The 12,838-nt window shown below is 34.7% G+C and overlaps 1 protein-coding gene across 2 annotated transcripts; it reads right to left on the bottom strand.

Moving 5' to 3' along the window:
* Positions 1–8,164: 8,164 nt before the first annotated feature.
* Positions 8,165–9,958, bottom strand: Ran (RAN, member RAS oncogene family). 2 transcript variants are annotated; one of them, XM_017621260.1, is made up of 3 exons: positions 9,822–9,958; positions 8,665–9,132; positions 8,165–8,578 (listed from the first exon to the last, which is right to left on the bottom strand). In XM_017621260.1, exons 2-3 carry the CDS (start codon positions 9,094–9,096, stop codon positions 8,363–8,365), a joined length of 648 nt encoding a protein of 215 aa, XP_017476749.1. In that variant the 5' UTR covers positions 9,097–9,132; positions 9,822–9,958; the 3' UTR covers positions 8,165–8,362. The 2 variants fall into 2 exon arrangements, with proteins under 2 accessions (XP_017476749.1, XP_017476748.1); XM_017621259.1 differs by having other exon boundaries at positions 9,800–9,955.
* Between the last annotated feature and the right edge of the window lie 2,880 nt (positions 9,959–12,838).

Raw genomic sequence — 12,838 nt, 5'->3', positions numbered from 1 at the left:
AAATGTAATCTTGATGCGTAAATACTCTTAAAGCATCTAGAGCATTTCTGCATCAGAAAGTATTGCCGGATTTCCATTAAGCATAAAAATACCAAAAAAAAATGGACTATTTAAAAAATACCATGTGGAAATGAACTTAATAAGAATTTTTTTTTTATCGTGATGACACGAATATTTTTAATGCCTAACTTTGTCGTTAAAATTTTTGCCATTTAATGACTAGCGGAAATCCAGCATGAGTTTAAGAAAAAATCATATATTATTTTCATGGTTACGCCTCGTTATGTGGACTTTCTTCGATGCTCTTCGCTCTTTGGAAATCTGAAAAAGTGAAGATGTTTTTCCTAACCAGGACAAAACTTACATATGGGTCATTTCATACAATATTTACACCTCAATATTTTTTTGGGGTGAAATATAGTTTTTTACATTTTGTATCGAAAAAAAGACACCCATTTTTTTATTTCTTCATGAAACTACCTACCTGGCTACGCCCATGCACATGAAGCTGTGTGGTATTTTATATGTTCAGAGTCCAGTGAAGTAATTTACTCCAATTGGAAATGCCAACTGATGCCAAGCTCTTTTGTAACTGGTATTTTTATCCTCTGCCACCACCAGAGGGTGCAGCGATTCTCATAGATTTACAGATATTTAGGGGATTCACAAGACGTGTTAACGTCGTAAAATTTTAAGCCTATTTTTTTTTTATATATAAAATTACCGTTAAAATGCTTTTAGAGGATTTATAACTACACCGAAATGTTTTTAATTCGATAAAAATATATAATTAGCCCCCCTAAAACCATTTTAACTGTTATTTTACATAAAAAAAATGTTAAGCTTAAGATTTTACGACGGTTAACACGTCTTGTGAATCCCCTAATTGTTTTTTTCTTGTTAATTTTTCATGTGAATTTTTTTTTCAATAAGAATTTGTCAAGCCGCTACTGAATTTCGGAAGGAAAATAGTAATTTTCAGTACATTCTCTTATCAAATCTGTCTTTCTTTTTCAATATATCGACACTCTGATGTTGGGGAATGTACTTTGAATACTTTGGGGGTCATAGGCCCAACACCATGCAACGACAATATTTTCGATATGGTTAAAAAATTTCCCGAGGCAAATCTAAACTTTTCTCTGACTGCACCGCAGGTTCGAAAGAATCTTAAGAATATGGGCTGGGATATCTATAGAGACACTTTGGAGAGTATGTTACCATATCCAGCACCTAACGAGCCCAGCACCAGTGGTGAATTGGAGAATGTGGTTAACTCTTTTACTCGGATTTGCTCAGAGACTTCGGCTAAGGCCCGCCCGGAACCTAGACCCAGGGGAAAGAGAGTCAAGAATCTGAGTGGCAAAATTATAAGCAGCTTTTGGGTGCTTACAAGACGGCTTTGACGGTAGTAGGTTGAAAGAAAGAGGATAATTAGCAACTACCTATCTTTCACCATTGACAGTCGATTACTGTCTTCCACTCAAAATCAGTGATCGGACTTTAAAAGAATTCTGTGTGGTAGAATCTGGGAAAAAATGTGGTAGATTTCAAAAAAAATGCGGTAGATCCCTGGGTTTGGATCAAACTTTGTACACAAATTTAAAAGAAATCTGCAAGGTTTCACCTAAATGGCAAACTTTTTAATTAGACTCTAAAAAAATTTAATTTTAGTATAATAAAGTGCAAGATTTAAGTTGCTAAAAATTGCGTTGAGTTTTGGCAATGTTTTTCCTTCACAGTGTAAAGCAGTTCCTTCCATATTAAGATATTTTTCGAACATATTTTAAGAGATTTCTGCAACCTTGCGGAGCGCTGCCAGCTTTTCTTTTTATCACATCACGAAGTAGCGAACAAATGTGGCACGTTCCAGAAACAGCTACATAATTGGGATTTGCCGATTTTGGCAATTCTCAAGTAAAAGCAAACAACGCCTCAGAAACTTAAGATGCACTTAAATTTGCTAATACTTTCACAAAAAGCGCCGGTTTTTAACATTTCCACTATTAATTATTTTTATAAATCATATATTTTGCAATTCATTTATTTAACTCAATAAAACGGCGTTTCCTGTCGAAAAATTGATTACTGAGAAAATTTACTATTTGACAGTTTATTTTATCCTCACATTAGGCTTTGTTTGCTTTTACTTGAGATATTTCATCGTCGCCGTGAATGCGGAATCTTGTATTATATCATTCTTGTTACCATATTAAGAAAATGTAAAATTAAGAAAATTATGTCAAGCAATAATAAAACTACCCAAAAACGCGAATATGTGGTAGATTTTAAACCTTGAGTGGTAGATGTGGTAGATGCTCGAAAAAGTGGCAGCTCTACCACAATGTGGTAGAAGTCCGATCAGTGCTTAAAATGCCTATCTGAATAACTTAGTGAGAGCGGAGACAAGGATGTTTGCATGTATATGAGACGATTGTGAGATTATTGTTAGTGGGGGGCTTTTAATGAAAACAAATAATCTTTACTAGAATATGATGTACTGTATAAATAAACTTACCTTTTAATAAACAGGAACTTATTCCACGTCCGTTTTTGGTCACTTTGCGTTTTCTCGTTCAACAATTAAAATATCGCATCAAACATATGTACACCAGAACTTGTATCCGCTGTAATTGCATATCTTGCATGAGTATAAATTATCTACATACATATGTATACGTTCTGCATTTTTTTAAATAGACTCGCCCGAGTGTCACTAATCAATCGGCACCATGTCAAATTGTACAACCATCTATAGGTATTGCTGTTGCCGCTGTTGTTGTCTTCTAACGAGAGAAATTTAGTAATAATAATTTAATGGTGTGCTTCCCAGCTACTGTTTGTTTTAATTCAGCATACTTTAAAGCCGATTTTACACGATTACAATACACAACACTACATATTAATATTTTCAAACCAAAAAAGATGTTTTTATTTGCTGACTTCAGCTTTTAACTAATAGTTTTGATGCTGCGAAAAGGAAGCAAAACGAATGGCCAACAACGAATATCGGAACTAGTAATATGTATATACATACATAAATGTCCAGAGCGAATTAATACTCTGCAATGCTGGTTTGAACGCGTCATTTGTTTAAATGCAGCATACTTTAAGGCCAATTTTTCACGATTACAATATAAAGCACTATTAATATAATCAAACCAAAAAAGATATTCTTTAATCGCGTTTTTGTACGGGTTAAACAGTGCAACCCTATAAATAAATAACGCGGCATCATCACTTGCACACTTCAACTTTCAAACTAGTCGTTTTGATGCGGCGAAAAGGAATGGACAACAACGAATGCCGGATGGCCGGAACTGCACCATACATACATATACACATAAATGACCAAAGCGAATTAATTCTTTGCAAAGCTAACTCGTACGCGTCATTTGTCTAAATGCAGCTTACTTTAAAGCATATTTTCACGATTAAAATATGTATAAAGCACTATTAACATAATCAAACAAAAAAGGTCTTTATTACTCGCTTTTTTGCACTTGTTAGGTATTGCAAACCATATTAATAAATAACGCGGTGTCACCATTTGTTCACTGCACCTTACAAACTAGTCGTTTTAATACGACGAAAGGGAAGCAAAACGAATGGCCATCAACGAATGCCGGAACTAGTCCATATGTAATGTACTTATGTATATACATACCAGGGATGGAATTTCAAAATTTCAAAATGTACCTAATGGTCTTCGAAAATAGTGCCGAAAAGATGAAAGTGCCACAAAATTAAATTTCTTTTCAGGCATTTTAAGAACAATATATTTTTAGGAATAATATTTTTAAAATACACTGAAGTAATATAATAATTATTAACTAACTAAATTATTACAGTAAATCACTTTTATGAAGGATTCCTTAGACATATACGTAAATTCATAGTAAAATTAAACAGAATTCCAATTACGGAGGGGAAATACACCGAAATATAGCTATTCTGAAATTTTTACACACATACATATGTATGTATGTACATATGTGTACCTATATGCGAAATAATGGCAGTGAGACATTTTGACCAGTTTTCCCTATTCTTTTCATTGATTATTTTTCGATTGATTTTATATAAAAGTCTAATTCATAATTTAATAAACATACTATATGTACACAAATCAGCATTTCAAATTTGTACAAAATTTATAAAAATTCAGCATGTTTTCGCAACAACAAAATTTGAATTTAGAATTTTTAGAGAGATGCCAAGTTTTCGTATTTATGCACTTTTTTCATACAGTGTATTCAAATACTTTTTAAATGGATGAAAATGTATGTCACCGTCCAAAAAAAAAAATTTTTTAAAATCATCGGGATATTTCAGAGACTTGCACTTTTATTTAATGAACTATAAAACTGCAAACTTTCAAAATGCAATATTTCTCGCGGCCCTTATTTTAAATTTTGAGTGCTTTTAATTTTCATTTGGCATTTTATGCTAAATTTCTATTCTATATGATTGTGCCAAAACAGGATGAACTGTGACAAAAGTGGCTCTGAGAATGAAAGTGCCAAAAATGGCACTATTGTTGCCTACTTTTCCCATCACTGATACACGCATACATAAATGTCCAAAGCGAATTAATACTCTGCAAGGCTGATTCGAACGCGTAACTTTTTAATGCAGCAAACTTTAAAGCAAATTTTTCACGATTACAATATAAAGCAATATTAATACAATCAACCAAAAAAGATATTTGTAAATCGGGTTAAACATTGCAACCCTAAAAATAAATAACGCAACATCATCACTTGCACACTTCACCATTCAAACTAGTCGTTTTAATGCGGCGAAAAGGAATGGCCAACAATGAACGCCGGAACTGCACTATACATACATACACACATAAATGACCAAACCGAATTGATACTTTGCAAAGGTAATTCGTACGCAGCATTTGTTTAAATGCAGCATACTTCAAAGCAGATTTTCACGATTAAAATATGTGTAAAACACTATTAACATAATCAAACAAAAAACGATCTTTATTGCACGCTTTTTTGCACATGTTAGGTATTGCAAACCGTATTAATAAATAACGCGGTCTCACCACTTGTTCACTGCACCTTTTAAACTAGTCGTTTTAATACGGCGAAAAGGAAGCAAAACGAATGGGTAACCATTGTTACCGTTATGTGACTAAAGTGTAATAGGGATTTCGCACGCGGTGATTTTTCATGCAACTTCAACTTCTGAGCGGTTTACTAATTTCAACGGGGCAAAACCGTAATTTCCCTACCAACTGTGTGGTAAATTATTGTTCTTACACAAAAAAGTTTAGTCGTTTACTATAAATAATTGATGTATATGTTTTATATATTTATGTATGTTGTTAATAAAGGAAAAAAATAGCAAATCATAAATGTATATACAAAGTTTCATCAAAGTTTCACACCCCTATTGCGATTGTCGACTAGTAGTAGATATATGACTCTTATTCGATTATCGCTTTTCCATGGTATTGTGAATGCTGATTTCTCGTTCAATAAGCGACTGTGAATAGTTTTTATCGCCCATTTTTGCTACAAATGTTTGTTTGTTTATAGAAGGATGAGCGACTATAAACTATTAACACGCACTTATTGAACGAGAAAACGACTTTGAAAATACCACGGATAATCGATAACCGATTAACAATCGTTCATTTACTACTAGTCGACACTCGCAATAGGGGTGTCATTCTTAATAGTCGGAATTTTTAGAAAAAAATTTGGTAAGGATTTTTTAACCCATTAAATTTTAGTCCAACAGAGTGTTAGTGTGGAGCCGATTTTTTATAATTATTTCGCTGGCGATGTTACGCATTTTCTTCCATATAAAATATGTACGAAAATTTGTATTATCTGGGGAAAAAATTAATAACACCGTCAATAAAAAAATTTTAAAAGTCAATAAGATTTTTCAGCAACTTAACACCTGCACTTGATTGCGCTAAAATTTAATGGGCTATAAAACTGCATACCAAAAATTTTTGAAATATGAACTTATATGCAGGGTTTTCGATAGATATTGAGATATACTAAAAAAAAATAAAATTTAAATTATAAACAAAAACAACTGGGCCCTTACTCTGTAGTTCGAATCGAAAAGAATGTCTATTCGAACGCCTAACACTTTTATAGTACCAACCGTTCGAATTCGAACAAATTTACTATCGATTCGAACTACAGAGTAAGGGCCCTGGTATGTGAACAAAGTTATAATACTCAAGGCGATAATACTCTTATGCACAAGTGTGCTCGGGTATAAAAATGACTAAAACTTGTACCTTACCTACAACCACTGCATGATACATTTTTTTTTTTTAATATTTGTATCACGCTACCACTGTACCCACTGTATGTTTTAAAAAATTAATTTTGGCCATATTTTTTTTTTTTGCTCGTCGTTAATTCCGATTTACGTTTTCGAGTTCTAACCCTGCTACATATGGATTCCAATGGCGAATTCACCAATTCTCTGAATTCGCCGGGCTATTTCAATTAAAAAATGCGCGGTATTTTGACGGTGAAGTGGCGTGTTCTTTATATCCGCTTGCAAATAATTTTTCTGTTCCTGTTTTTACATAAAAAAGATGTGAATATGTTTACGTTTTGTTTATATAAAATTGTGTTAAGTAATGCGGTGATTAGTGAAAAACAGTGAACGATAGCATCCTGGTAAAATACATGAATATCCACATTTGTATGAATACCTATACAAAATACTGGTCAACTTCTGCGCGGTTTACTAATTTCAACGGGGTAAAACCGTAATTTCCCCACCAACTGTTCAGGTGAGTCCAAAAGATAAATTACATTTAACTTAGAAACTCGTCTTATCTGGCCTGTAAACGTTTCTTCATGAATGGTACCTACTGTGGTTCAATGTTCTACATACATATTTTAAATTGTTTGTATTGCTTGTATTTTATTGTCATTGGAAAGCGTGAGCCTTTCGCACCTTTAAAACATTAGCAGAGCGACAAAAGCAATCAAATTATCTCTGATCAGATTCCTTGTTCAAGCGGATGACCTCATAGTCCGGAGTGCCCCCGTGCCGGTGTAGGTGAATATTACGCTGGCCTATATATTCCTGTATTGGCTGTGATATTTCCTCGTGTTTTTCATTAAGGAAGTTAATTAGAAGCCTGCAACTCTTCCAAGTTGTCTCAATGCACTTAAGACTAGGGATGATGTAACACAAATAAGTGCCGGTTTACTGTTGCTAAGAATTAGGAATATGGGTGCATTTCAAAACGTCTAAACTTCGGTAGATTGTAATGCCAAATGTGGAAAACCACGGTTAGATGTCAGTTTTCAGCTAGGTTGCGCAATTAAGACTTCTTCTTAGATTGCGGTTTAGAAATAAAAGAGACTGATGCTTTGTATTTTGACGTTTTGAAAAGCACCCTATCTTATAACGGTAGTTTCTCTATAAGGCAATGGCTTGTTCGAGTTGCAATCACATCCGCCGTGATACACGAATAGCTAAAGTATCACATTCAGCATGAATTTCTAGCAACTTTTACCAGTTGGGCAGTTGCAAGTGTTTCCAATTTTCCATCAGTGCTGCAGTATCGCGGCTTTGATTACGTGCCTCGAATATGACTAAATCCTCTCTACGTATTGTAATATTTGCGTACACGTTTGAACTGATTTTACTAATATCACCCGATATCTCGCTACCAATAAATTCCACCATTCGTATTTCCTATGTTTAGTTTCATCCGATTTAGCCGATTCCCAGCAGAAAGATTATCCAACGACCACCTGATTCTACTACGCGTCCATATCTTACCTACCTTTTCAAGCAACAATAACTTTCAATTCAGCACATTTCCAGCATTTTGTATTTTATGCCTCANCAGATTCCCAGCAGAGAGATTATCCAACGACCACCTGATTCTACTACACGTCCATATCTTACCTACCTTTTCATGCGGCAATAACTTTCAATTCAGCACATTTCCAGCATTTTGTATTTTATGCCTCATTATTCCATATGTATTTATGAAGAAATCTTTGCACTCGAAAACAAGCATTTTACTGCTTCAACTACACGCCATTTGCCAATTATGATTAATTAAATCGAAGACATCAAGTATTATTCAGATTAATTTTAATACAAAATTATTTAAATTGTACACTAAAAATAAAAAAATAAGCGCAACTTAAATACACATTACATGAACAAAGTACAGCATGGAAAACGTACATTTCCAATGAAATCTAAAAATGTCTGCCGTTTAGGTTTAAATATTTTTATTAGTTCCTCGCCAGTTTTTGCAGTAATTTTAGAATTTTAAGTTTTCTCAATTATAATTTGTTGTAAACTCTGTATTTAGATAAAAATTAGCGTATGTCTAAGATTACAAATCTTCATCCTCTTCTGGCAATGCAGTTTCTTGAGCTTCCTGCAAATCTCTCTCGATTTGCAGCTGCCAATCCTTGTCCATTTTGACTTCTGGCGGAAGTAACGCTGGCATAGCGACAAATTCTAAATTTGGGTCGCCAACTAACTTTCGTGCCAACCAAAGGAAAGGTTTTTCAAAATTATAATTTGACTTGGCGGAAATATCGTAGTACTGTAAAAAGCAAAAAGAAATGTTCCATTATTTGAAGGGCAATCGCCAAATTTTTAGGATGCTAGTACATTACAAGACAAACTTACCTGTAAGTTCTTTTTCCTGTGGAAAACGATACTCTTAGCCTTGACTTTGCGATCTTTTATATCGACCTTATTACCGCATAAAACGATCGGGATATTTTCGCAGACGCGTACTAAATCTCTGTGCCAGTTTGGTACATTTTTATATGTGACGCGAGAAGTAACATCAAACATAATTATAGCACACTGTCCCTGAATGTAGTAACCATCACGCAAGCCGCCAAATTTCTCCTGACCAGCGGTATCCCAGACATTGAAACGGATGGCGCCACGGTTAGTGTGGAAGATAAGTGGATGCACCTCGACACCGAGTGTAGCAACATACTTCTTTTCAAATTCGCCGGTCATGTGACGTTTTACAAAAGTGGTCTTGCCAGTACCACCATCTCCGACCAGAACGCATTTGAATGTTGGAATATCTGCTTCTTGTGCCATTTGTTAAGTATTTTCTTCTCTTTTTCACTGGTGTTTCTGCAAAATTAAATACGTTAGTAAGACCAAACAATTGCCTGGAATACAATTAAACAAAACTACACGAATATAAAATTAACACTATCTTAACCGAAGTGTTGCATTCTAGAAAAATTTCTGATGCATATTCATTTATGTATATGTACCAAATATTTCGGAAACGAGGGTAGAGGCTTTCGCGCCAAAACTCAACGCCTTCAAACGGTGCAGCTGTGAAGGGAACAGATGTATTTCATCAGATTTTGTTTTACAGCAGACATGCGTCAGTTAAATTAGTTCATAAAATGCAAAAATGCCGGTAGACAACTGCAAAGCGATTATTGGCGTATCAAACGTCATTGATGAGCGAAAATCAAATCTAACCTCAAACGCAAAAAAAAACATTTGCCTCTGCCTCTATTGCCAAAAGATACATATGTATATAAATACGAAACTGTCCTTTAGCAAGATTGCACACTTTTGCCATTTTTGCGAATTCCACCAGACGTTTAAACATCAATTTTTGCCATGCAAAAATAGAATTGTCCGAGAAGAAAAACAAGCGAAACCACGCTTGCAAGCAAGTTATCCCACATGTCAACGCCGCCAACAGCGCGCTCAAATGATTCACTTCAAACAAATTACGAAGATATGTCCCAATTCCTTTAATGTTACACACAAAACTTACATTTTCCGTTTGTTTTATATACCTCAATGTGAAGTATTAAAAATCTTTTTAAACAGAAAAACTGAAACTGTCCACACGCGCAACACTCGATCGGGTTCTTGGGCTGCTGAAATTGCGAAAAATCCGATTCCGCTGCTTGCCTCGTTCTGCGGCGAATAGCTGTCGGATTGTTGAAAGTAAACTCGTCAAGGTTGGCTGGACTGTGAACGAATGCTTTAGAAGGTTGCCACATGTTCATTATTACACAAAATTAACTTTTCCTTACTGTCCGTCTTCACTTGCTTGAAAATCTTGCTTGCGTAACTATGCATGCATGATCCCGCACCTGTAGTGATATAACTTTTTAGAAAAGTATCGATAATAGTACTCATACATAATACTCTACAGAAGAATCGATGCCAGTACTCATACTTGCAAAAACGTATTCATAATAATCGTACTTCCAAGTATTTTTAAAGCAAACGCGAAAGATAAACATAAATCAGATTGTTTTACTTTTATGGAAGCGGTTATATATTTGTAAATTGAATTGACACTGCTTCCACAAGCATAAAATAAATTAATAAATAAAGCCTATTTAAGCCGCTTTTACACAGGTCCATTTCTGTCGACTGAGGAATAGGTTAGCCAAAGCATTTACATTTTACGGTTAAATTGCACTCTACACGGGTAGATTTTTGTTGAATGACAAATATTGACCTGCGTAAAGGCAGCTTTCAAGTTTTTAAAAACAAATATTTTATAAGTGTTTGACGAGTATATTTATGAATCACTTTACTTTGAAAATGAAACGCAAATATATAAAACGAGAAACAAATGTTGTGAAGCGCATTCTCTAAAGGAAAGATAAGCTCTCTCTCGTAAATATTTGCTTCGAGAACGGGCTGGATTTGGAATTTACAACAAATACAACAATACATTGGATATCGAAGGCTCCGTTATGCTGGATAATGACACAATTTATCGAGGCGATGACCACCCACTGCCCGCCATTTATTATCGAAGGTGAGGCAAGAGATTCGTTTTCCAAATATTTAAAAATTTTTAACAGAGGCCATTGTTGAAATGACCGCTACCTGTTTTTTTATATTGTGTGAAAATTTCATAGATGCACGGATTACCAGTAGCTCACAAAAACAAAATATGTACTAATTTTTAGTATAGAAGTAAATGTAAGTTCAAAACTTTGCGACCTTTTTCTCGAGTTTTTGGTTTTTTGAATTATGAAAGTTATATTCATTGTCACAATATTCATATTGGATTTCGAAGATAATTTTCGAACATTCGCCACAATGTTTATTGGATAATTTTTAAAATTTTTCAATGTAATTTTTTATGTAATTTAAAAAATATATATACTTAAAAAAGTTGTTAACACGTCGATACTTTTTGCTTTTCGCGACACAGCTGTCAAAATTTTACGTAGCCCCATGAGCTAGGTAAAATTCTGACGTTCGTTTTTAACACGAGAAATGTCAAATTTTTACTTTGATCCGTCAAAGTTTCCTCTTTTCTATTAATTGGCACAGGTCCTTAATTATCAATTGTATTCGAATTCGCCACGATTTACTACGATTTGCCCCGTACATTATAACCACGTATTACATTTATACATACATTATAATGCACGTCTGTAGCTGGTATGGGCGCTCGCATACGAAACATTGTATACAGTTCAATGCGAGCGTGAGCGTGAGCTTTTTATTTTGACCAATATCTTCGTTATTACTTAACTTTTTGCAATAGTTGATACATCAAAAGATAAAGAATTAAAATATTTTCCAGAATTATAGAATTAAAATTAATTAAAATAGCATAATATGCATTTTTTTCAGGCTCACACTCAACTGTGTGCGTACGCAAAGCATTCGCATGTGAACGACAAGTTTTGACAGATGTGTGTGAACGTCCATAAGAATANTAAGTTACTGACAACACCTTGTTATTATTACACCATGCTGTATAGCAATCTTAAGAGATATGTATATCGGTTGTGTAGACCGTTCATTGCAGAAGGTATACGATATATAGTAAGAGATATCGCATACCATTTATCACATACCTAACTATGGGTTTAGCAAAAATTTTTTGATGTTTGCTTTGATTCCGAATAGGAATCGTAAACGCTTGACACTTTTCATGATTTTACCAGAAGAAAAAATTTGGGTATCATTTTTCAACTTCATTCTCTATACAACTCTCCAAAAGTCGCTCTCATTAGCGGGGTTTACACGATCCCACATGTGTGACAACACGGAGTGATAGCTATCGTTGTTCGATCGGGTAATCTCTGTTCTGAGGAGTTATTGCGAAGTGAAAAAAATAGCACTTTCACACCGCATGTATTTTGGTGAGACTTTTTGACATTTCACTTCACGATTACGCAGAACGGAAATTGAGCACCTGTATTCTCTGACAACTTTATTAGGTCTGTTCAATGACTGCACTTAAAGTTTAGAACAGTGCAGTGCAGAACAACATCTGGCATTTAGGGCAAGAATTCGTCTCATAGATCAAGAGGTTGGCTCACTTAGCTTTTAGATACGCATCTGGTGAACAGCTCGAAGGGTAAAAATCGGCATATTTGCGTATAAATGGAGTGAGAGACATGTATACAAAGCGAGGGACGTATGCGAATCCAAAGTCAACATTTTCTGTTGCCGGAAAAGTTTAGTAGAAAATTATTTTTAATTTCATAAGATTTTTTTGTTTTTCTTGAGAGCTGGAAAATATGCTTTAGGCTCAAAAGTTACATTGTCCCAATTGGAGTTATGACACCTTATAAAAAGTGACATAACCCCAAGAAAAAACTAGTAATCTTTAAACGGATTTGATTGCGGCTGTTTGTTTAATATCTGTCCCAGCAATGGGTTGTGCGCTGGGCTTGGGACCCGCCACGTAAAAACCACTTCCAGTGAAGAAGCAAGGCAAAGCCTCGGATGAGACCCCCCCTTATGATGACGACCACGGCAAATGTTTAAAGGACTGCGATTTGAGGGCATGCACCTGGAATGTCCGGACCCTTAATGGGGAAGGTGC

The sequence above is a fragment of the Rhagoletis zephyria genome, unplaced genomic scaffold (genome assembly GCF_001687245.7).
Source record: "Rhagoletis zephyria isolate East Lansing unplaced genomic scaffold, Rhagoletis_zephyria_1.1 Rzeph_scaffold_02401, whole genome shotgun sequence".
NCBI classification, from domain to species: domain Eukaryota; kingdom Metazoa; phylum Arthropoda; class Insecta; order Diptera; family Tephritidae; genus Rhagoletis; species Rhagoletis zephyria.
Note: the sequence above shows the minus strand (reverse complement) of the source record. Positions and strands in the feature narration are given on the sequence as shown.